This window comes from Salmo salar, chromosome ssa04 (assembly GCF_905237065.1).
Source record: "Salmo salar chromosome ssa04, Ssal_v3.1, whole genome shotgun sequence".
Classification (NCBI taxonomy): domain Eukaryota; kingdom Metazoa; phylum Chordata; class Actinopteri; order Salmoniformes; family Salmonidae; genus Salmo; species Salmo salar.
This window is the reverse complement of record NC_059445.1, coordinates 44,094,151-44,121,626: the sequence shown is the minus strand read 5'-3', so window position 1 is coordinate 44,121,626 and position 27,476 is coordinate 44,094,151. Positions and strand designations below refer to the sequence as shown.

General features: G+C 40.5%; 1 protein-coding gene across 2 annotated transcripts in view; it reads left to right on the top strand.

The window, feature by feature from the left end:
- LOC106603207 (neuroligin-2) overlaps nucleotides 1-27,476 on the top strand; it is a 57,432-nt gene that overhangs the window by 16,914 nt on the left and 13,042 nt on the right. For both annotated transcript variants that reach the window (XM_014196561.2, XM_014196560.2), the window contains one exon: nucleotides 692-841. In XM_014196561.2, coding sequence (XP_014052036.1) covers nucleotides 692-841 — 150 coding nt within the window. The remainder of the gene's footprint in view (nucleotides 1-691; nucleotides 842-27,476) is intronic.

Sequence of the window (27,476 nt, the reverse complement as noted above, 5' to 3'; positions counted from 1 at the left end):
GGAAACTTACAGATAGGACCACGACACTACAAGAGGGGGCAGAAAAATACAGACTGCCATGACAACACTAAGACGATGTTCCAATATCTAAAATGGCTAACCATTGATAAGAGACAGTACTGGATAGGTTCCAACCTTGTAGCTTTCAACACTGTTGCTTCAACCTATAATGTCACCTCAGTTCAGTATGAAGAGCAGGAATGAGGAGAAGAAGTGTATGTTTCAGACTTTGAGGATATAGTTAAAGATGAGGGAGATCGAAAGGCACATACAGATGTAGGATCTTAATTTGTTCCAGTTTGCTACATCAGGTAAATAATCCTGCAGCAACAGGAAATGTGTATTATTATGTTGATTATAATTATTGGACATTTTTTGTACGGGTTGATACATTTTTCCTTCAGGGCAAGTGGAAAATAAACTTTAGAAACATTTTTAAACCTGTGCAGGAAGGATCTCAGCAACGAAAGAGTGATCCAATTAAGATCCTACATCTGTATGCAGAGGGGGATATATGATTTTTAGTGAATGGCTCTGTGGACATTCCTGTGGATTGTTTTTTTGTAGAGAGACGAAAAGTTGTCATCTCTTTCTCAGAATCTAAAGTGTTTCTACTCTCTTTCTCTCATCCTCTCATCTTTTGTGTTTGTGCATACTTCTGTGTATGTCCATGTCCCGCTCTTCGCCACAGATATCCGTGACCGTCGGAAGAAGCCGGTGATGCTGTTCATCCATGGCGGCTCCTACATGGAGGGGGCGGGAAACATGTTCGACGCCAGCATCCTCGCAGCCTACGGCAACGTCATCGTGGTCACCATGAACTACCGTCTGGGCGTGCTCGGTGAGTCTGTCTGTCTGCATACTATGACATCACTACCTGCTTGCACCATCAGGTCCCAGAACTCTTATTCTATGGTTTCACTCTCCTTAATTAGACGCCTTACAATTATATAGAACGAGGCACTTTTCCTAATGATGTGAACTGACCAGGAAGATATCTGGGTCCTAGTTACAGTCTACAGCTAGGTCCTGGAGTTGGTCCTGATCACATGACCAGAACAGTAGAACCATCTGGCCCTAGCTGCACCATGTGACCTGAGTTTTGTGTGCTCTGCCCTGTCCCTGTGTACAGACTCTGAGCCAGTGGATAGGAGTTTAGTCAGCTGTTCTGAGGGGCTGACTGCCTGTTTGTTTCTACAGCTGTTTGTTTGTGTACTGTACACCACAGAGCATCCACAATCTCCATTGTGGTTGCCAGGTTGGGTAATGGGATCTGGTTTATTGTATCAAGCCTGTCTCAACACATCAGAGTATTCATAAAGAGAGAAATGGGAGTATTTTAGGATACAGTCCAAGCTTTACCACTAGTGTAAACACAGTGGAACGTGATCCACACAGTCATTGACCAACTGGGCCAGCCAATAGAGGGAACATACTGAGAGTTTGAGGTACACCTGGCAGCAGCTCTGTCCTGCCTGTTTTGTGGTGCATGTTTCACGTGCTGTTATGTTTTTCTACATCTGTCTGACAAACTGGAAACATTAGCGAGTGGAGCGTGAGAACAATCCGCCGTGTGAACTTAAGTTTCCTTAATGCACTATCTAATCCTTGCTCTGCATGCCTCTAATTCACTGATCCAAACAGTCCTCAATGGAGTCCGTTTGCATCATTCCCAAGCCAAATAGTAGTCTGTCTGTGTGATTTACATACTGTATGTGTGGTGTGTGGTGTGTGTAGTTTACCCGTGTGTAGTGTACAGTATTTATGCACCACACACACAGTGACATACAGAGGTAGAGAGCGATCCTGCTGAGCGATGCAGAGAGATGATGCAGTGCCCTCGATTCCTCTAACATGGTTGAACATTTTGGTACGTGGGCGAGTAGACTAACCTCTCTCTCTTTCTCTCTCTCTCTCTATTTCCTCATCTCGCTCCCTCTGTTCTGCTTTTAATGGGTTACTCTACTGTACTGAAGGGATTATGTGTGTGTGTGTGTGTGTGTGTGTGTGTGTGTGTGTGTGTGTGTGTGTGTGTGTGTGTGTGTGTGTGTGTGTGTTAGGGAGTTTGTATGTGTGTACGTGCGTGTGGGTGTGTCCGTACATGTAAGTGGGTGTGTTTGCGTGTGTGTGTATGTTTGAATATGTAACAGTACAATGTGCCATCCATTCTCACCACCTCTCTCAACGGACAAAAAAACGTTTTTGGCCTGAAAAGAGAAAGACAACTGCTCCACGTTTCTACAATAGGTTTAGCACATAATCACATAGTATTATCCTATACTCATGCACACGCACACTCACATATGCCAACCTTACTTCTGCCTGTGCCTTTAACAGAGAGATGGGGGTAGGGAGGGAGGGGACGACAGAGAAGGGGGATAGAGACAGATGAGAGAGGGAGAAACAGAGGGAGACAGAGCTGAAGAGAAGGAAGGAGCAACAGAAGGGGGAGAAGGGAACAATCTAAAAATAAACCATCAGAAGTGCTTTTTAAATCTGCAGCGAAGCAAAAAAAATTCATTCAAACAAATGTTAATGCAATGTGGCCACGGCACACACACACATATAGGCTTACACACATCTCTATATACTCACATACAATTACATAAGGGTTTTCCATTTTTTTTTTACGTTTGGTGGATGTTAAGTTAATTCATGATATGCTTGTGATTTGTGAAAGGGGAGAATATGTCTATAAGAAAATCCTAAATGTCTTCCATGTACAGTCCAGGAGTGTTTAGCATGTTAGGAGTTAGGAGTCTATACACTAGTACCTACCTACAGTAGAGCTCCACCCCAACGCTGCTGCCTGCTCACCTTGCCCCTACCTTCCTCCTGGCTGCTCCAGGCCCATGCAGCCTCCTGATTTGTGCTGCAAAGCCATCTGTTCTGACTAATTAACTAATTAACTAATTAATGAACTCTGGGAAAGGGCCCACCGTCACTGGGCTGTGGGAGAGAGAGAGGCTTTCTCACATCAAGAAGAGAGATGAAACACTCCGCTCTCCTTCTTCTTCTCCTTCTTCTTCTCCTTCTTCTCCGACCTTCTTCTTCTTCCTCCTTATTCTTCTCCTTCTTTCTTCTCCTTCTTTCTTCTCCTTCTTTCTTCTCCGACCTTCTTCTTCTTCCTCCTCATTCTTCTCCTTCTTTCTTCTTCTCCTTCTCCTTCTTTCTTCTCCTTCTTTCTTCTCCTTCTTTCTTCTCCTTCTTTCTTCTCCGACCTTCTTCTACTTCCTCCTTCTTTCTTCTCCTTCTTCTTCTCCTTCTTTCTTCTCCTTCTTTCTTCTCCTTCTTCTTCTCCAACCTTCTTCTTCTTCCTCCTCATTCTTCTTCTTCTTTTTGTTCATCTTGTCCCCATTCTCTCCATCAGATCAGTCCTATCTGATAGACAGAATCGGATGACTCTTAATGAGTTAATCTCATGTGTTTGTTTCTCTCCCTCTGCAACCAACAAACACTAAATCACAGAATGATGATTCCCAGCGTTCTCCTGATGCACCCAAGGAGTTATTTTAGAGTTATTAATACTTCAGCATACATTCTATTGGTTTGGATGTACAGTATAATTACAAACCCGGCTCAGACTGAATAAATAGAGCCAGTATTGGGATTTGAGTATTATGAGAAATAACATGTTCCCGGTTATAATGAGGCGATCATATGGTTATTGTTGCATGGGGCTGTCAGGAGAGAGTGAATTTGCCTGCACAAATTAACCGAGTGGAGGAAGCATGAAATGAAAAGAGAAAGGGTTGTAATGTTACTGTATGGAATCATCGTTTAGATGGTCAAACGACACACTAGAATAGAATATACCACAACCCAATACTGCATACCACAACAGGATAACATTGTAGAGAGCACCACAGCCCAATACTGCATACCACAACAGGATAACATTGTAGAGAGCACCACAGCCCAATACTGCATACCACAACAGGATAACATTGTAGAGAGCACCACAGCCCAATACTGCATACCACAACAGGATAACATTGTAGAGAGCATCACAGCCCAATAACAGAATACTCTGCAGTTCCATTACATTTTAGCAGATGCTCTTATCCAGAGCAACTTACAGTAGTGAATCGATACATTTCATACATTTTTTATTTATTTTGTACTGGCCCCCCGTGGGAATCGAACCCACAACCCTGGCGTTGCACACACCATGCTCTACCAACTGAGCCACAGGGAAGACCAGTGAAACCACAGTGCCATAGTGGATAGAAACCACAGTGCCATAGTGGTTTCTATAAAACCCACAGATACTGATGAAGGCCACGGTGGATACAGTTGATCTCAAAGGTTACCTCACAATGCACAATGAGCAATTTCACTTATGAGTCCAATTTTACGCTGTTAGACACAGGCTCGTGTTTACAACAATATTAAAAAGAACAAACCGTCCATGAACAATTTAGTCTGAAAACACAGCGCATCTCTGTGAGCACAGCCTCATCTGTGGAGGACAAACAGCTTACAGTAATACTCCATCTGTAAAGAACAAACACAGGAAATTTGACGTGTACATCTGTGGATTTACCTCCATTAAGGTATTTTATACACAACCTGACCCCACTACCATAGCTTTGAAAGCTGTCTCTTTATTTCCCTGTGTTTGTCCCTCTGTTTCTATAATTCTATTTTGTCTATGTATCTCTCCTAGTCTTCTTACTATATATCGGTCTCTCTCTTATTGGCCTTGTATCTATGATGGGTTGGTTCCCTCTTCCTGATGCACAGAGATGTGTTTGGACAATGTAAAGTCCCTCGCGTGAACTTCATCCCATCTGTCCATCACTCTTCATCTTCCACGTTCCGTTTGAATAATGCACTGAATCTATTCTTTCTTTGTATCCATCGCCTTTCACATCTCCTTTTTATTTCCATTCCATACCACCCTTCCTCCTCTCTGGGGATAGCTCTATTCACCTACTCATGTATTCATATAGCCATTTGTTCGGTTACTTCCTGATAATTGTCCTGTTCGTATCTGAGACACTGGGTTTGTAGGGCCTATTCCCTCACACTGCAGGCTAGCTAGGTCTTATACAATACCTAAGTGGCTGGACACACACACGCATACAAGTAGTTGATGTAGAGTTTGGTCTGTCAAACTGTATTTCACACCGCGTGAGTGCGTGCGTGTGTGCGCGTGCACGTGCGTGTGCGTGTGTGTGTGTGTGCCTGTACCATAGGCCTGTTGTGATCCTAGGGATGGTGTATTGGTCTATATGAAAGTGATTTTTTTTTTCTTCATCTTTATGTAACCAGGTAGGCCAGTTGAGAACAAGTTCTCATTAACAACTGCGGCCTGGCCAAGATCAAGCAAAGCAGTGCGACAAAAACAACACAGAGTTACACATAAACAAACGTACAGTGAATAACACATTAGGAAATACAAAATAAAAATCTATGTACAGTGTGTGCAAATGTAGAAGACTAAGGAGGTAGGTAATAAATAGGCCATAGAGGCAAAATAATTACAATTTAGCTTTAATACTGGAGTGATAGATGTGCAGATGATGATTGATTTTGATTTGATTTGATTTGATTTGGATCTCTTTTAGTCCCCATTTGGACTAATCTTCCAAGAGTCCTTAAATATTAAAATACAATTTATATACGAACACAATTTCACATATAACACACTATTACAAACATACATAATATACTAACGTAATAAACCAATAAGTAATCAATCTAAAAAATATGAATTCTTCATCTACTGTAATCCCACAACATTTCTGTGTATTATATTTAAATTGTTTTAAAATAATGTTTAAATTTATATATTGAAAGATGATGATGTGCAAGTAGAGATACTGGGGTGCAAAAGAGCAAAAAGATAAATAACAATACGGGGATGAGGTAGTTGGGTGGGCTATTTACAGATTGGCTGTGTACAGGTACAGTGATCGGTAAGCTGATGCTTAAAGTTAGAGAGGGAGATATAAGTCTCCAGCTTCAGTGATTTTTTTGCAATTTGTTCCAGTCATTGGCAGCAGAGGACTGGAAGGAAATCAAATCAAATTGTATTTGTCACATACACATGGTTAGCAGATGTTAATGCGAGTGTAGCGAAGTGCTTGTGCTTCTAGTTCCGACCATGCAGTAATATCTAACAAGTAATCTAACAATTTCACAACAACTACCTTATACACACAAGTGTAAAGGAATGAATAAGAATATGTACATAAAAATATATATGGATGAGCGATGGCCGAACAGCATAGGCAAGATGCAGTAGATGGTATAGAGTACAGTATATACATATGAGATGAGTAGTGTAGGGTATGTAAACATTATATAAAATGACTAGTGATACATTTATTACATCCAATTTTATGTTATTAAAGTGGCTAGAGATTGAGTCAGTATGTTGGCAGCAGCCACTCAATGTTAGTGATGGCTGTTTAACAGTCTGATGGCCTTGAGATAGAAGCTGTTTTTCAGTCTCTCAGTCCCAGCTTTGATACACCTGTACTGACCTCGCCTTCTGGATGATAGCGGGGTGAACAGGCAGTGGCTCGGGTGGTTGTTGTCCTTGATGATCTTTTTGGCCTTCCTGTGACATCGGGTGGTGTAGGTGTCCTGGAGAGCAGGTAGTTTGCCCCCGGTGATGCGTTGTGCAGACCTCACTACCCTCTGGAGAGCCTTCCGGTTGTGGGCGTAGCAGTTGCCGTACCAGGTGGTGATACAGCCCGACAGGATGCTCTCGATTGTGCATATGTAGAAGTTTGTGTTTTTGGTGACAAGCCAAATTTCTTCGGCCTCCTGAGGTTGAAGAGGCGCTGTTGCGCCTTCTTCACCACGCTGTCTGTGTGGGTGGACCATTTCAGTTTGTCCGTGATGTGTATGCCTAGGAACTTAAAACCTTCCACCTTCTCCACTACTGTCCCGTCGATGTGGATAGGGGGGTGCTCCCTCTGCTGTTTCCTGATGTCCACGATCATCTCCTTTAGGCAGCCAAATGAGGTGTTGGCTTTGGGGATGACCAGTGAAATGTACCTGCTGGAGTGCATGCTACGGGTGGGTGTTGCTATGGTGACCAGTGAGCTGAGATAAGGCGGGGCTTTACCTAGCAAAGACTTATAGATGACCTGGATCCAAGTGGGTTTGGCAACAAATATGTAGCAAGGGCCAGCCAACGAGAGCATACAGGTCGCACTGGTGGGTAGTATATGGGGCGTTGGTGACAAAACGGATGTCACTGTGATAGACTACATCCAATTTGCTGAGTAGAGTGTTGGAGGCTATTTTGTAAATGACATCACCGAAGTCAAGGATCGGTAGGCTAGTCAGTTTTACGAGGGTATGTTTGGCAGCATGAGTGAAGGAGGCTTTGTTGCGAAATAGGAAGCCGATTCTAGATTTAATTTTGGATTGGAGATGCTTAATGTGAGTCTGGAAGGAGAGTTTACAGACTAACCAGACACCTAGGTATTTGTAGTTGTCCACATATTCTAAGTCAGAACCGTCCAGAGTATTGATGCTAGTCGGGCAGGCGCGGGCAGCAATCGGTTGAAGAGCATGCCTTTAGTTTTACTAGCATTTAAAAGCAGTTGGAGGCCACGGAAGGAGAGTTGTATGGCATTGAAGCTCGTTTGGAGGTTTGTTAACCTCTATGGGCTAGGTGGGACGCTAGCGTGCCACCCGTGGTGCACTCCATCAACAGCAGGTGCATTTCAAGAGCGGCAAATTTGAATCCAAATAAATGTCAAAATTCAAATTTTTCAAAAATACAACTATTTTACACCATTTGAAAGATAAACATCTCCTTAATCTAACCACGTTTTACGATTTCAAAAAGGTTTTACGGCGAAAGCATAAATTTAGAGTATGTTAGGACAGTACATTTACAAGAGTTGTGTGTAATGTTTTGTCAAGTCAAAGACAGGGTCACCAAAACCATAAAACCAGCTAAAATGATGCACTAACCTTTTACAATCTCCATCAGATGACACTCCTAGGACATTATGTTAGACAATGCATGCATTTTTAGTTCTATCAAGTTCATATTTATATCCAAAAACAGCGTTTTACTATGGCATTGATGTTGAGGAAATCGTTTCCCTCCAATAACCGGCAGTCAAGTCAGCGTCACAAATTAAATAATTAAAATTAGAAAACATTGGTAAAATATTATATTGTCATTTAAAGAATTATAGATTTACATCTCTTGAACGCAATCAACTTGCCAGATTTAAAAATAACCTTACTGGGAAATCACACTTTGCAATAATCTGAGCACTGCGCCCAGAAAAATACGCGTTGCGATACAGACTAGACGTCATGTCGGGGAGATCTAAAATCGAAAATACTATGTAAATAATCCATTACCTTTGATTCTCTTCATCAGATGTCACTTCCAGGTATCACAGGTCCATAACGAATGTAGTTTTGTTCAAAAAAGCTCATCATTTATGTCCAAAAATCTCCGTCTTGTTAGCACATGATCTAAGCCAGCCGGACTTCTCGTCATGAACGAGGGGAAAAAATATATTTACGTTCGTTCAAACATGTCAAACGTTGTATAGCATAAATCATTAGGGCCTTTTTTAACCAGAACATGAATAATATTCAAGGTGGACGAATGCATACTCTTTTATAACGTATTGGAACGAGGGTACCCAACATGAACTCGCGCGCCAGGTGTCTAATGGGACATCATCGTTCCATGGCTCTTGTTCGGTCAGATCTCCCTCCAGAAGACTCAAAACACTTTGTAAAGGCTGGTGACATCTAGTGGAATATTCCTCAGCCCCTGTGTTTTTCAATGGGATAGGTTTAAAGTCAATACAACACATCAGGTATCCACTTCCTGTCAGAAAATGTCTCAGGGTTTTGCCTGCCAAATGAGTTCTGTTATACTCACAGACACCATTCAAACAGTTTTAGAAACTTTAGAGTGTTTTCTATCCATATATAATAAGTATATGCATATTCTAGTTACTGGGTAGGATTAGTAACCAGATTAAATCGGGTACATTTTTTTTTATCCAGATGTGCAAATGCTGCCCCCTAGCCCTAACAGGTTAACACAGTGTCCAAAGAAGGGCCAGATGTATACAGAATGGTGTCGTCTGCATAGAGGTGGATCAGAGACTCACCAGCAGCAAGAGCGACATCATTGATATATATACAGAGAAAATAGTCGTCCCGAGAATTGAACCTTGTGGCACCCCCATAGAGACTGCCAGAGGTCCGGACAACAGGCCCTCCAATTTGACACACTGAACTCTATCTGAGAAATAGTTGGTGAACCAGGCGAGGCAGTCATTTGAGAAACCAAGGCTGTTGAGTCTGTCGATAAGAATGCAGTGATTGACAGAGTCGAAAGCCTTGGCCAGGTCGATGAATATGGCTGCACAGTACTGTCTTTTATCAATGGCGTTTATGATATTGTTTAGGACCTTAAGCGTGGCTAAGGTGCACCCGTGACCAGTTCGGAAACCAGATTGCATAGTGGAGAATGTACGATGGGATTCGAAATGATCAGTGATCTGTTTGCTAACTTGGCTTTCGACGATTTTATTAAGGCAGGGCAGGATGTATATAGATCTACAACAGTTTGGGTCTAGAGTGTCTCCCCCTCCCTTTGAAGAGGGGGATGACCGCGGCAGCTTTCCAATCTTTGGGGATCTCAGACGATACGAAAGAGAGGTTGAACAGGCTAGTAATAGGGGTTGCAACAATTTTGGCAGATAATTTTAGAAAGAGAGGGTCCAGATTGTCTAGCCCAGCTGATTTGTAGGGATCCAGATTTTGCCACTCTTTCAGAACATCAGCTGTCTGGATTTGGGTGAAGGAGAAATGGGGGGGATTTGGGAAGGTTTCTGCTTGGGATGCAGAGCTGTTGTCTGGGGTAGGGGTAGCCAGGTGGAAGTCACGGCCAGCTGTAGAAAAGTGCTTATTGAAATTATCGATTATCGTCTAGTTATCGATGGTGACAGTGTTTCATAGCCTCAGTGCAGTGGACAGCTGCGAGGAGGTGCTCTAATTCTCCATGGACTTTAGTGTCCCAAAACTTTTTGGAATTAGTGCTACAGGATGCACATTTCTGTTTGAAAAAGCTAGCCTTAGCTTTCCTAACTGACTGTGTATATTGGTTCGTGACTTCCCTGAAAAGTTGCATATCGCAGGGGCTATTCGATGCTAATGCAATATGCCACAGGATGTTTTGTGCTGGTCAAGGTCAGTCAAGTCTGGGGTGAACCAAGGGCTATATCTGATCTTAGTTCTACATTTTTTGAATGGGGCATGCTTATTTAAGATGGCGAGGAAAGCACTTTTAAAGAGCAACCAGGCATCCTCTACTGACGGGATGAGGTCAATATCCTTCCAGGATACCCGGGCCAGGTCGATTAGAAAGGCCTGCTCGGTGAAGTGTTTTAGGGAGTGTTTGACAGTGATGAGGGGTGGTCGTTTGACCGCAGACCCATTACGGACGCAGGCAATGAGGCAGTGATCGCTGAGATCCTGGTTGAAGACAGCGGAGGTGTATTTAGAGGGCAAGTTGGTCAGGATGATATCTAAGAGGGTGCCCATGGTTACGGATTTAGAGTTGTACCTGGTAGGTTCCTTGATAATTTGTGTGAGATTGAGGGCATCTAGCATAGATTTTAGGACAGCCGGGGTGTTATGCATATCCCAGTTTAGGTCACCTAACAGTACGAACTCTGAAGATAGATGGGGGCAATCAATTCACATATGGTGTCCAGGGTACCGCTGGGGGCTGAGGGGGGTCTATATATAACAAGCGACAACGGTGAGAGACTTTTTTAAGAAAAGGTGGATTTTTAAAAGTAGACCCAGATATTTCAGCAGTCTTTTGTTCACTGCGATATAATTCAAAATGGTAGCATAGTGACTCTTTCCACTTTGTTCTATGATGTATTTACATCCACCTATGATTTGGTTTTACCTTGAACATAAATTGATGTCAAATTGATAGATTTACAGTGTTCGGCCATTATAAAACTATATACATTAACTAGGCATTACATCATTTTGAGTCAGTACTTATCAGTTTTGAGCAGTTTGATTGTAGTAGTTTTCAAAGTGATATTTAATTGTATTGTTATCAAATGACATCGTATAAAAAATGTATTAAATATTACATTTGGAAAAGCAGATACTTAGATTGAATGTGTATCCAAATTGAAAAAGTGATTTGTTGCAGTGAACAAGTGACTGAATGAGTTTGTTGTACTCAGTCAATTGAAAATGTGCTTAGAGTTTTGAAACATGAGCTATTTTTATGATTTGATTCTTGTGCTTAGAGTTGTGAAAAAGTTCCACATAAAAATTGTGCCTAAGTGATAAAAAAAAAAAACGGTAACTTCCAAGGCTCTGTGTAGTCCAGCCAACTGCTTGTTGATTCCCCACTGGTCCAGATGTGGGAACAACCAGTCTAACCACAACCAGTTTGATTACAATATTGGATTTCAACCTAGACCCCAAAACACACCCCATTCAAAACAATTTCAACAGGCCCCCCCAACCAAAATCCTACCCTCAACACCAAAACTGTTTCAACATCCCCAAAGATTGGAAAGCTGCCGCGGTCATCCCCCTCTTCAAAGGGGGAGACACTCTAGACCCAAAATATTATAGACCTATATCCATCCTGCCCTGCCTTTCTAAAATCTTTGAAAGCCAAGTTAACAAACAGATTATTTTATAGTATGAAGAATACAAAGCTGAATAAAATAGAAAGGATATTTTCTCCAAACGATTTGAAGGGAGTGCGCACCTATTCTGTGTTGAGCGGTTAAAAAAGAAATACGTTCTCCTATATGCTTAATTTAGATTTATTCATGTAACTTTAGTTGTTCTACAAACGTTGGGATAATGTTTTGATTTTGAATACATTGTAAGGCTGCATGATGCGACCCTAATGAAAAAAGTAGCTTGAAAGGCATGAGCTCTGCTTTGTTTTTTTCACAGGCTGTACACACGTCATCAGTCTCTTATTCAGAATTTGACAAGCACTTGATAATGCTTTGAACTTTCTGGCGGCATCCCCTTTGTGTGGCTGTAAATCCCCCTAAAAAAAAGACATGCCTTTTGCGGCCAGTGGCCGTTGTGCCCTTGGGCTAAATATAATAATCTGAATTCTATTCTCCCTGAGTGCTGCGTGCTCCGAAGCACCTCTCTCTCACATGGCTCTCCATCATGTAATCGGGTCTTTCTCACAGGCTACAAGTGAAGACAGACACATCGGGGACACAACTGCGCACGTCCTTATCCAATTCCGAGGTGCATATTGAAGATATTGGAAGAACTGTCCACATTTACTTTTCGTCAGCCAACAACATGAGTAGGTCTAACGAACAGCAAAAGCATTTGCCTATGTCAATCTACTTTCTCCATAGTAGAAAAGTTGACCTATTCTGTGTAATAAATAAATATTCCAAACATACTGTCATCTGGGACCGTTGTGGGATGCGATAGATCCCAAATTAATACAACCACTAGCATCAAAAAAACTTTTTTACGCAATGAGGCTGACGCAGCAGATCAGAACATTTAGCTTAAAATGTTGATAAATTATTAGGCTATTTCTTCACATTATAAGCGCAGCAATGCGTACACATCAGAAGGCTATAAGCACAAATGGCCAATTAGATTTTTTTTATGGTGAAGAATATCTTCCCCCAAACTTGAAACTCATGCGTTGCATATGTATGCCACTTAGGCTCTATACCCCTTGTAAAGTGGATTAATGTGCTTAATTTTAAGAAGTTATTTGGCCACTTTAGTTTTGATACAAACCTTATCAAAACGTATAGGCCTATGGGCTAGGCTACATGAGGTGTACAAAAAAATACATGTCATCTATGCACTTAAATAGCGAATGGAGGATGATTTTCCCGTGGTTCATTTTCATGCCAACCAGAAAGGCTATACTCCTGATGTAAAGATAAGCAATATGCTTAATATTAGGAAGGTTAAGAAATAAATATAGTAGGTCTAGCCTATAGACATCTGATGGGATCCTCCTCTTTTTAATAGAGGCCATCACTCTGTTTTCTCACATAATTGCATAGTCAATAGAAATGTTGCGCAACATGGGCTCATGGGCTCTCATGAAGTGTTTGATTAGATTTTTGATTACATTTCCATTGATGTCAGAATGATTAGAGGAACAATAGAGTGCTGAGTACCAGGCAATTAGCAAGTTTGGTAGGCTACTAATGACCAGCAGCAGCATCAGAGCTTGGAGAAGCCTAATTTCCGTAACTAAACGGTCACGTGGAATTTGACTGCCTTCATGACGAGTGCATTCAGATTTGTGTTCGGCGGGAAACTTTCTTCACAATAGACAAACGGGCTCATTCTTTTCAGAACAACCCAGGGTTATGAGGTCATTTCATCTTGTAACAGTACATCAAGCATAATGATCAAAACAACACTGTAAATTACATGAGTTTTATGATATGGAAATGTGAAGTGCACATTTGGACCCATGGGTGTTTGGCTTGCTTGTATGACATCAAAGCAGTAGTTATTATAATCCTCAATGTCTCATCTTTCAAAATACACAGTCCTCATAATTTTTTGAATTTCCCTCAATCAGGCAACAAAATGTGCACAAGTTGGCCAATTAGCAGGAGGGATGGGGGCAACTTATTGTCACGTGCGGTGCTCAAGTTCAGAATGGCTGTCAGTCAAAACCCATACAGAGCTATGAAGCGCAGAGCCTGAGCTCTGACATCATTTATATAATCTTACTTTCAGCCACTGCGTTCCAGTTGATGTGCTTATCAGTTCCCAAATCTGCCATTTCAACCAGTATCTGGGTATGAGTGTAAATGGTTGCCATCTTAGAAAGTAGTACATTAGTAGTATGTTACAATGTAGTATTAGTGTAGTAGTACAGTACTTACATCTTGATAACTAAAATATATATTATAACATCCTTTAAAAGTATAAAGCTACAGTGCCTTGCAAAAGTATTCATCCCCCTTGGCGTTTTTCCTATTTTGTTGCATTACAACCTGTAATTTAAATTGATTTTTATTTAGATTTCATGTAATGGACATACACAAAATAGTCCAAATTGGTGAAGTGAAATGAAAAAATACATTGAAAAGTGGTGCGTGCATATGCATTCACCCCCTTTGCTATGAAGCCCCTAAATAAGATCTGGCGCAACCAATTACCTTCAGAAGTCACATAATTCGTTTAATAAAGTCCACCTGTGCGCAATCTAAGTGTCACATGATCTCAGTATCAGGGGCGAAAATCTGATATCAACTTTGGAGGGGACAATTACATGACATTTTCTCAAGAGCAATTCCTGAGGGGGACACCAAAAGTAGTGCTGTAACACATAGCCTACATTGTAATATGGTAAATGTATATTGAGGAACCAAAGAAATAAGGTGTTTGCCGTACTCCTAACTACCGGTACCCAAAACTACACAACTAATCACAACAGCAATACCATTGCCTTTAACAAATCTTAGTTCAGTCACCAGTTTAAGTTGAGAGTGGGGGTATCCATGGCATTTTCCAATTATGTTCCTATTTTACAAGTCAAAAGAATTGAGAAACTTTCAAAATGTTGCCAAACAAAGACTCAACAAACTTACCTGAGACTCCCTGTCTCTGCCAGTCTGTCCCTGCATATCTGTCCCCAACTCTGCTGTCTGTGTGCCATCTGTTGCCTGCTCTGCCTAATGACATCATTGTGAAACATTTCCATTAGAATTTCATTTCTTTCTTATGAACATTTTATCAACTAGTCTTTGAGATATTAGGCTACTAGGGTTCTTACTTTGCGTTTTGGTGTACTGAAAAATACTCTGATGTCCGTCTTTTATTTTTCTGCCATTTTTCTACCTGGCTGGCTGGCTGGCTGGCTACACACACACACAGTGTGTAGGTTATTTACAGTAGGACTTCTATCATCTTATCTTTTATCATTCTATTTGGGCTTCGATCTAAAAGGTAGCTAGCAAATGTGAAACGGATTAAAATGACAAGAGTTGACAGCTGTATGAGTTCACCATTTACACATCATATGCTGCAACCTTTTGTAATTTTAATAGTTTGTTTCATATTGGCTGACTTCCAACAATAGCTGAATTTGCAAAGCTAGCGAGCACCAATTCCGTTTCAGTGGTGTTTGCTATAATCTTTGCTACCCAGGTTAAATAAAGGTGAAATAAAATAAATAAATAAAAGTTCCCTTGCGACAATTTAGCTTTTGCAACGAGACCATTAAATGTATTTAAGACAATGGTAGAAGAGAGTGTAGTTCTGTTCAGTTTGCACTTCAGTTTATCGCTAACCTTATCACAGGGACTTTGAAGCACTAACTTACATCATCTGCATGCTGATCTTGGAATAAATTGACGATAGCAAAGATTCCATCTTTGACGAGGCCACATAAATGGAATAATTACTAGCTAGCTTAATAGTTAATATTTGCCCGCTAGCTCTGCATATTCAGCTAGTGTGTGTGCGCGATTGACTGGATTAACCTCACGTCAGTTACGTTCATTGAGTGCCTTTCAGACAGTGGATACCACCCCTCTGTTACCTTGCCAACTAAGGAACTGGCAGTGGATCAAACCATTGTGAGGCAAAGGGTGGGGGGGTCGCAATCTTTTGAAACTTAAAAACGCGCTATTAACCTCTTACATCTAGACGTTCCGCTAGCGGAACACCTGCTCCAATATCCAATGATAGGCGTGGCGCGAATTACAATTTCCTCAAAAATACAAAAACTTCAATTTTTCAAAAATATGACTATTTCACAGCATTTTAAAGACAAGACTCTCCTTTATCTAACCACACTGTCCGATTTCAAAAAGGCTTTACAGCGAAAGCAAAACATTAGATTATGTCAGCAGAGTACCAAGCCAGAAATAATCAGACACCCATTTTTCAAGCTAGCATATAATGTCACAAAAACCCAGAAGACAGCTAAATGCAGCACTAACCTTTGATGATCTTCATCAGATGACACACCTAGGACATTATGTTATACAATACATGCATGTTTTGTTCAATCAAGTTCATATTTATATCAAAAAACAGCTTTTTACATTAGCATGTGACGTTCAGAACTAGCATACCCCCCGCAAACTTCCGGGGAATTTGCTAACAATTTACTAAATTACTCACGATAAACGTTCACAAAAAGCATAACAATTATTTTAAGAATTATAGATACAGAACTCCTCTATGCACTCGATATGTCCGATTTTAAAATAGCTTTTTGGTGAAAGCACATTTTGCAATATTCTAAGTACATAACCCAGCCATCACGGGCTAGCTATTTAGACACCCGGCAAGTTTAGCCTTCACCAAAATCAGATTTACTATTATAAAAGTTTGATTACCTTTTGTTGTCTTCGTCAGAATGCACTCCCAGGACTGCTACTTCAATAACAAATGTTGGTTTGGTCCAAAATAATCCATCGTTATATCCGAATAGCGGCGTTTTGTTCGTGCGTCCCAGACACTATCCGAAATGGTAAATCAGGGTCGCGCGCATGGCGCAATTCGTGACAAAAAAATTCTAAATATTCCATTACCGTACTTCGAAGCATGTCAACCGCTGTTTAAAATCAATTTTTATGCAATTTATCTCGTAAAAAGCGATAATATTCCGACCGGGAATCTCCTTTTCGGCAAACAGAGGAAAAATCACAAAGACGGGGGCGGCCAGGGCACGCGCCTAAGCCCACAGTCCCTTGATCGGCCACTTGAGAAAGGCGATAATGTGTTTCAGCCTGGGGCTGGGATGACGACATTCAGGTTTTTCCCGGGCTCTGAGCGCCCATGGAAGACGTAGGAAGTGTCACGTTAGAGCAGAGATCCTTTGTAAAAGATAGAGATGGCAAAGAAGTTCAAGAAATGGTCAGACAGGCCACTTCCTGTAAAGGAATCTCTCAGGTTTTGACCTGCCATTTGAGTTCTGTTATACTCACAGACACCATTCAAACAGTTTTAGAAACTTTGGAGTGTTTTCTATCCAAAGCCAATAATTATATGCATATTCTAGTTACTGGGCAGGAGTAGTAACCAGATTAAATCGGGTACGTTTTTTATCCAGCCGTGAAAATACTGCCCCTAGCCATAACAGGTTAAGTGTCTATAATCAGCACAATTGCTTTCATTGCGTATTATTAATATTATTTAAATTACATAGTTATGTTTCAGTGATATATTTGGGGGGACAAATCATATTTTTCCCAGGATGGGGGGGTCGTGTCCCCCCCGGGATTTCCGCCCCTGCTCAGTATATATACACCTGTTCTGAAAGGACCCAGACTCAGCAACACCACTAAGCAAGGGGCAGCACCAAGCAAGCTTCACCATGAAGACCAAGTAGCTCTCCAAACAGGTCAGGGACAAAGTGGTGGAGAAGTACAGATCAGAGTTGGGTTATAAAAAAATAGCCGAAACTTTGAACATCCCACGGAGCACCATTAAATCTATTATTAAAAAATGGAAAGAATATGGCACCACAACAAACCTGCCAAGAGCGGACCACCCATCAAAACTCACGGACCAGGCAAGGAGGGCATTGATCAGAGAGGCACCAAAGATAACCCTGAAGGAGCTGCAAAGCTCCACAGCGGAGATTGGAGTATCTGTCTATAGGACCACTTTAAGCCGTACACTCCACAGAGCTGGGCTTTATGGAAGAGTGGCCAGAAAAAAAGCCATTGCTTTTTTGTTGTTGTTTGGTGTTCGCCAAAAGGCATGTGGGAGACTCCCCAGACATATGGAAGAATGTACTCTGGTCAGATGAGACTAAAATGGAGCTTTTTGGCCATCAAGGAAAACGCTATGTCTGGCGCAAACCCAACACCTCTCATCACCCCAAGAACACCATCTCCACAGTGAAGCATGGTGATGGCAGCATCATGCTGTGGGGATGTTTTTCATCGGCAGGGACTGGGAAACTGGTCAAAATTGAAGGAATGATGCATGGCGCTAAATACAGGAAAATTCTTGAGGGAAACCTGTTTGTCTTCCAGAGATTTGAGACTGGGACAGAGGTTCACCTTCCAGCAGGACAATGGCCCTAAGCATACTGCTAAAGCAACACTTGAGTGGTTTAACCTGTTGGGTCTAGGGGGCAGCATTTGCACGTCTGGATAAAAAAAATGTACCCGATTTAATCTGGTTACTAATCCTACCCAGTAACTAGAATATGCATATACTTATTATATATGGATAGAAAACACTCTAAAGTTTCCAAAACTGTTTGAATGGTGTCTGTGAGTATAACAGAACTCATTTGGCAGGCAAAACCCTGAGACATTTTCTGACAGGAAGTGGATACCTGATGTGTTGTATTGACTTTAAAGCTATCCCATTGAAAGACACAGGGGTTTAGGAATATTTTGGCACTTCCTATTGCTTCCACTAGATGTCACCAGCCTTTACAAAGTGTTTTGAGTCTTCTGGAGGGAGATCTGACCGAACAAGAGCCATGGAACGGTGATGTCCCATTAGACACCTGGCGCGCTACTTCATGTTGGGTACCCTCGTTCCAATACGTTATAAAAGGCTATGCATTCGTCCACCTTGAATATTATTCATGTTCTGGTTAAAAAAGGCCCTAATGATTTATGCTATACAACGTTTGACATGTTTGAACGAACGGAAATATATTTTTTCCCCTCGTTCATGACGAGAAGTCCGGCTGGCTTACATCATGTGCTAACGAGACGGAGATTTTTGGACATAAATGATGAGCTTTTTTGAACAAAACTACATTCGTTATGGACCTGTGATACCTGGAAGTGACATCTGATGAAGAGAATCAAAGGTAATGGATTATTTACATAGTATTTTCGATTTTAGATCTCCCCAACATGACGTCTAGTCTGTATCGCAACGCGTATTTTTCTGGGCACAGTGCTCAGATTATTGCAAAGTGTGATTTCCCAGTAAGGTTATTTTTAAATCTGGCAAGTTGATTGCGTTCAAAAGATGTAAATCTATAATTCTTTAAATGACAATATAATATTTTAACAATGTTTTCTAATTTTAATTATTTAATTTCTGACGCTGACTTGACTGCCGGTTATTGGAGGGAAACGATTTCCTCAACATCAATGCCATAGTAAAACGCTGTTTTTGTATATAAATATGAACTTGATAGAACTAAAAATGCATGCATTGTCTAACATAATGTCCTAGGAGTGTCATCTGATGGAGATTGTAAAAGGTTAGTGTATCATTTTAGCTGGTTTTATGGTTTTGGTGACCCTGTCTTTGACTTGACAAAACATTACACACAACTCTTGTAAATGTACTGTCCTAACATACTCTAAATTTATGCTTTCGCCGTAAAACCTTTTTGAAATCGTAAAACGTGGTTAGATTAAGGAGATGTTTATCTTTCAAATGGTGTAACATAGTTGTATTTTTGAAAAATTTGAATTTTGACATTTATTTGGATTCAAATTTGCCGCTCTTGAAATGCACCTGCTGTTGATGGAGTGCACCACAGGTGGCACGCTAGCGTCCCACCTAGCCCCAAGAGGTTTTAAGGGGAAACATTTAAATGTCTTGGAATGGCCTAGTCAAAGCCCACATCTCAATCCAATTGAGAATCTGTGGTATGACTTAAAGATTACTATACATCAGTGGAACCCATCCAACTTGAAGAAGCTGGACCAGTTTTGCCTTGAAGAATGGGCAAAAATCCCAGTGGCTAGATGTGCCAAGCTTATAGAGACATACCCCAAGAGACTTGCAGCTGTAATTGCTGCAAAAGGTGGCTCTACAAAGTATTGACTTGGGGGGGTGAGTAGTTATTCCTGCTCAAGTTTTCTGTTTTGTGTCTTATTTCTTGTTTGTTCCACAATAAACAATATTTTGCATCTTCAAAGTGGTAGGTATGTTGTGTAAATGAAATGATACAATCCCCCCAAAAATCTATTTTAATTCCAGGTTGTAAGGCAACAAATAAGGAAAAATGCCAAGAGGGGTGAATACTTTTGCAAGCCACTGTACTTGTTTATGAGCCTTCTGGATATGTGTCTTCCTGTTTCACCATAGGTTCCTTATTCTCAACAGTTTAACATATAAACAATATTTCACTACCCTGTAAAAACATATTTTTGAAGTATAAACGTGAAATGGGGCTGTCAATCTCATGTCGTATCCATCAAAATCCAAGGGTGGGTAAAAATGATTCCCAAGATTTGGTACAGAAAACCTTTAGTACCAAGACACTGGGGGGCATGTTAGAATGTTAAAGAAAATAACTTGGCCATGAAGTTTCAGTAGATTAGGAACTGAATCCATTGTAAATTCATACCACACAGTTATTATCACGTATACTCACTCTCCGACCTCTAGGTCGTCAGGCTGCTGATTATCCCGCACACCTGTCACCATCATCTCACACACCTGCGCCTCATGAAACTCACCTGGACTCCATCACCTCCTTGATTATCTTCCCTATATCTGTCACTCCCCTTGGTTCTTTCCTCAGGTGTTATTGACTCTGTTTTCATGTCGGTGTGTTGTTTCTTTTATTTATTAAAACACTCACTCCCTGAACTTGCTTCACAACTCTCAGCGCACTCCTTACAGTTATATTACTTCTTATTGACGTTCAAATTGTGAATGACAAAAAAAAGGTATAAATGAAAGCATGCTGAAAACAAATCTTTAAAAAAATGCAACTGTAACAGATGCCACAAACAAAATCCATATCTAGACAACCTGCGACTAACTGATTTATGGGAAAACACAAATATAAACACTTTTGTGTTTTGTCTGAATGATTGTTCAGTCGTGAATAGGACATTCAGCAGTATGATAAAGCACCTGAAAAAACATCAACTAGATTGTTGTATTATGTTTGTGTGAACATTGAAATGTGTGATGGAGACAGATATGGAAAATACATCCAATACAGCAGATAATGATATGCTCACCATTTTTTGTCTTTTTAACTACCATTTAACCCAATAGCAAAAATATAAGATACACATTTCAAAACTGTTTTTTTTAAGTGCTGAATAGAAAGAATAGTAGATGCTAAATATAACATTCCATGCAGTATTCGACTATAACTTGACATGCAATTGTTTTTATTATTTCTATCCTTGGCAGGTGAGCATGTTGAGAAATATTCCAGTCTTACAATCTCATTATCCTTGTAAAGAAAAGTATTGTAAAGCATTTGGCTACTTTAAAAACGTTGCATGGTGTTGTATGCCATTTCTGCCCTCCATGCAACACTACAAGATCGCCTTTTCTTATGTGACTTGTCAACTGATACAGTATCGCCTGTCTCTCTCCTTGAAATTCATCAGCTTACAATGTATCAATGACATTCAGATAATGAGTGGAATATATTGTTAGATATAACCCAGGTATTTCAGCAGTATATTATACACTATAATTCCAAATGGTAGCACGTATTGACTCTTTCTACTTTGTCCTATGATGTAATATTTGAAGCCACATCCACATATGATTTGGTTTTACCTTCCAACATAAATTGACTCAAATTGATACATTTATGAGGTAAAAATATAGAAATGTACAGTGTACAGCCATTATTAAACTATATTCATTAACTAGGCATTACATACTTTTGGTTCGTTACTTATCAGCTTTGAGCAGTTTGATTAACTGATAGTAAATAATATCAAAAGTAAAGTAAATATTGCATTTTCAAAAGCAGATACTTAGATTGAATGTGTATCCAAATTGAACAAGTTATTTGGTGCAGTGAATGTGTTTGTTGTACTCCGTCAATTGAAAATGTGCTTAGAGCTTTGAAACATGAGACATTTTGATGATCTGATTTAAGATTTTTGTGCTCAGAGTTGTGAAAATATTTCATATAAAAATTGCACTAAAGGCTCTGTGAAGTCCAGCCGACTGCTTGTTGATTCCCCACTGGGCCAGGTGTGAATGCTCTGGGAGCCCTAACACCGTACCCAAACCGGCCTCGCGCAAATTGATTTTGTCCCCCTACACCAAACGCGATTATGACACGCAGGTTGAAATATCAAAACAAACTCTGAACCAATTATATTATTTTGGGGACAGGTCGAAAAGCATTAAATATTTATGGCAATTTAGCTAGCTAGCTTGCAGTTTCTAGCTAATTTGTCCTATTTAGCTAGCTTGCTGTTGCTAGCTAATTTGTCCTGGCATATAAACGTTGAGTTGTTATTTTACCTGAAATGCACAAGGTGCTCTAATCCGACAATTAATCCACACATAAAACGGTCAACCGAATCGTTTCTAGGCTATTTCTTCTTTGGACTTTATATGGTGATTGGCATCTAACTTTCATAATTACCATGACGACCGACCAAACTCAGTTCAACTTTCAATCACCCACATGTGTATAACCAATGAGGAGATGGCACGTGGGTATCTGCTTCTATAAACCAATGTGGTGATGGGAGAGGCAGGACTTGCACCACGTTCAGCGTCACAAATGGAACTGACTTCTATTTTAGCGCTTGGCAATGCAGACGCTCGTTGGCGGGCGCGAGAAGTGTGGGTGCAATAATTGAAAAACATGTGTGTTTAAATGTATTTTGCCATGCTCGCACACGCGACGCAAGCGGTGTGGTCAGCATGTAAGCCTCGCCCCAACCGGTTTGATTACAATGTTGGATTTCAGCCCAGAACCCAAAACGCACCTCATTCAAAACAGTTTCAACAGGCCCCTCAACCCCCCCCCCCCCCATCTCCACCCCACAAAATGTATCAAAAGGCACAATAGACCTTAGTTCCTCAATAGTCTAATACACTGCCCCTGATCAACATCTTTGTCCCACAACTAACCAAGGACTCTACTTGATTAAAAGCACCAAGTCTTTTGTCTTACATATAGCCCAAAACACTACCCCCAGGATCACAACAAGCCCCTCACACCTGGGTACACACACACACACACACGGCAGCAGAACGTACATCAAAGTTATCCAAATGGAAGTAGTCAGATCAAAGGTGTTTACATACAACATGTGGCGACCACGTGGTTATCTAATTTAATGACCTGATTTGATCACCGCCTGCCACGCCCACCTCATGAATCATGAGGTGTGAAATACAGTTTTCACAGAACAAATCTTACATCAACTATTCACACACACTGACAGCTCTCTCCTTGGAACAGTGAACACTACAGGCTTTTACTGAGCCACTGTAATGGAGAACAGCACATCACTACTCCTAATTGGCACTCATAGCTCTGACTCCACTCATAGCCAATTGTTTTGTGTGTGTGTGTGTGTGTGTGTGTGTGTGTGTGTGTGTGTGTGTGTGTGTGTGTGTGTGTGTGTGTGTGTGACTCATTGCTCATAGTTCATCATTAGAACACACAATTCAATCCCACACATACCAGGTCTGTATGATTATAAAGTTGCCTATTTAAGATATGCAAGCTACAATTAATTAATGATAATGGTTTCTCACCGTCTCCCCTGAAGAAGAAACATCAATCATTCCCAATATAAGACTTGAGAATTTTAAACAACCATCCTATTGGTATGTGTGGTAGGGTATTACCAGCAGCTGTGATGGTATGACCATGGTTCCAGTAGCAGGAAGGGGTAGTTTTTCATTAAGTGTTGTCTGGTGGATGCTTAGAGAGCTCTTCGTCTCATATTTTTCATTTCTGTTCAAATCACTCTCAATCTAGTGCTCTCTAGCCTTCATTTATGTCTCTCTCCCCTTTCTTTCTCTCTGCCAGATCTCTCCTTCTCTCGCTCTCCGAGGTTGAAGACTCTCCTCACAGTTCCTTGGCCATTACCTAAAGCGAGTATTGAATATGCATGAGTTCGGCCTCGTAAACTGCTGCTCTCAGCGCTAAAGTCGGCAGGAAGCCCAACTCAGCAGACAGGAAGAGTATGGAAAAGAAAACAGAGAGAGGGAGAGGGAGAGAGAGTGTCTGACTTATCTTAAATATTGGCAGATAACCATATTTCCTCTCCCTCTTACCCAATCAAAGACAGTGGGGAGAAGCTCATGTGAGCATGCAAGTGTCTCTGACTCTAAGTCCATGTGTGTGTGTCTAGATCTCTGTGACTGTAGCTCTGGCCGGTTGCCAGGCAACAGAGGCAGGCAGACAGCTCAGCACATGGATGCTATGAGAGCGGGCACATCTTCACACCTCTGGCTCTGGCCAGCAGCACGGGTCACAGTTTAAGGGTCGTAGGGTCACTGACTCACAGGAGGCCAAGAGCCTGGCCCTGACCACAATGATCGAAATCATTATGACACAGAGACACCACTCTGTCATCACTCTATAAACTGTCCAATCATTGGGCGAGCATTTACCAGTCAGCCAATCAGAGTGGGGCCACTGGGTGAAGACCGCCCAGTCCTCATCTGTTTAATCCATTCCCCTCTCTCTCTCTCTCTCTCTCTTTCTTTCTTTCTTTCTTTTTCTCTCTCTCGCTCTCTCCCTCTCTGCCTCCCTCTCTCTCCAGCTTTCTCTCGCTCAGGGGTTAGAGGTCAGATTGCTTTATTGTTTAGTCTTATTTTGGTCTCTTTTCTTTGACTTTGGTGCTGGGGGCAGTTAAGCAGCAGTGGATGAGTGAATAGCTGCATTTCATATGTCTTTGTCCCTCTGTCTCTCCCCAGGCCTCTCTCTCCCTCTCTCTGCCCTTTGCTCCTAACAAACAGGGCTACAGAGAATACAAAACCCTCTCCCAGAGCCATGGAAGGATTTCACCATATTTTCCCATGTAGTTCCTTGTACTGCAGTTCCTGGAGTGGTGTTATCCTTGACCTGCATGGTGTGTAATCATGGAGCCAGGATGGCATGCTCTGCTCAAGGACAATCAATTACACAACACTCTTAGCTATGATTCTGTTACTGACACATTATGATCCATTTAATCTGCCTGTCAAGGTCATTATTCAGGCAATAATACAGTCTTTGGCAAAACGCTGTATAATATGTAAAATCACCATTCACAGAATGCCACTTCCTAGCTATCAATTCCCTTTTCATAAAGTCATGTCTAACACATGTCAGTTCACATGTAGTGGCTTTGTGCTCCTCTCCTGGTACAGTTGTAGCATGTCAGTACCACAGGTATTAATCACTGATGGTATTGTTTACAGTCCACCCATGCAGTACCTATCAAGTCCAAACTACCAATGAACCAGCAGACCGCGAGGCAGGCAGGCAGGCAGGCAGGCAGGCAGGCAGGCAGGCAGGCAGGCAGGCAGGCAGGCAGGCAGGCAGGCAGGCGAGTGTGTGTATGTCTCGTAAAGCAGTAGTTAGGCCTCAGACCCACAGATAACAGAGTGCTGCTCTGCTACCAGTGTGCCCAGGGTTTTATGTGAAAACACCAGCAACACCAATTAGCTGTCCAACACTGATATGGTGAAGGAGATAATGGGTTTATGAGGTGGTAAACATTTTAACATATATATATATATATATATATATATATGTGTATATGTATATATATGTGTATATGTATATGTATGTATATATATATGTATATGTGTATATATATATATATATGTGTATGTATATGTATATATGTGTATATATATATGTATATGTATATATGTATGTATATATATATATATATATGTATATATATGTGTATATATATATATATATGTATATACATGTATATATATATATATATATATATGTATGTGTGTGTGTGTGTGTGTTATATATATATATATATATATATATATATATATATATATATATGTATATATATATGTGTGTATATATATATATATATATATATGTATGTATATATGTATGTATGTGTGTATATATATATATATATATATATGTATATATATATGTGTGTGTGTGTGTGTATATATGTGTGTATATGTATGTGTGTGTGTGTGTGTTATATATATATATATATATATATATATATATATATATATATATATATATATATATATATATATATATACACTGTTTGTGTGCATGTATGTGGGTGCCTGTGTTTATTTTGTGTGTGTGTGTGTGTGTGTGTGTACAGTGCCTTGCAAAAGTATTCATCCCATTTGCGTTTTTCCTATTTTGTTGCATTACAACCTGTAATTTAAATAGATTTTTTATTTGGATTTAATGTAATGGACATACACAAAATAGTCCAAATTGGTGAAGTGAAATGAAAAAAATTACTTATTTAAAATACAAAAAAGGAAAAGTGGTGCGTGCATTTTGTATTCACCCCCTTTGCTATGAAGCCCCTAAATAAGATCTGGTACAACAAATTACCTTCAGAAGACACATAATTCATTTAATAAAGTCCACCTGTGTGCAGTCTAAGTGTCACATGATCTGTCACATGATCTCAGTATATATACACCTGTTTTGAAAGGCCCCAGAGTCTGCAACACCACTAAACAAGGGGCACCACCAAACAAGCAAGTACAGATCAGGGTTGGGTTATAAAGAAATATCTGAAACTTTGAACATCCCACGGAGCACCATTAAATCCATTATTAAAAAATGGAGAGAATATGGCACCACAACAAACCTGCCAAGAGTGGGCAGCCCATCAAAACTCACGGACCAGGCAAGGAGGGCATTAATCAGAGAGGCAACAAAGAGACCAAAGATAACCCTGAAGGAGCTGCAAAACTCCACAGTGGAGATTGGAGTATCTGTCCATAGGACCACTTTAAGCCGTACCCTCCACAGAGCTGGGCTTTACGGAACTGTGTCCAGAAAAAGCCATTGCTTAAAGAAAAGAATAAGCAAACATATTTGATGTTTGCCAAAAGGCATGTGGGAGACTCCCCAAACATATGGACGAAGGTATTGTCAGATGAGACTAAAATTGAGTTTTTTGGCCATTAACCTCTTGGGGCTAGGTGGGACGCTAGCGTGCCACCTGTGGTGCACTCCATCAACAGCAGGTGCATTTCAAGAGCGGCAAATTTGAATCCAAATAAATGTCAAAATTCAAATTTTTCAAAAATACAACTATGTTACACCATTTGAAAGATAAACATCTCCTTAATCTAACCACGTTTTACGATTTCAAAAAGGTTTTACGGCGAAAGCATAAATTTAGAGTATGTTAGGACAGTACATTTACAAGAGTTGTGTGTAATGTTTTGTCAAGTCAAAGACAGGGTCACCAAAACCATAAAACCAGCTAAAATGATACACTAACCTTTTACAATCTCCATCAGATGACACTCCTAGGACATTATGTTAGACAATGCATGCATTTTTAGTTCTATCAAGTTCATATTTATATACAAAAACAGCGTTTTACTATGGCATTGATGTTGAGGAAATCGTTTCCCTCCAATAACCGGCAGTCAAGTCAGCGTCACAAATTAAATAATTAAAATTAGAAAACATTGGTAAAATATTATATTGTCATTTAAAGAATTATAGATTTACATCTTTTGAACGCAATCAACTTGCCAGATTTAAAAATAACCTTACTGGGAAATCACACTTTGCAATAATCTGAGCACTGTGCCCAGAAAAATACGCG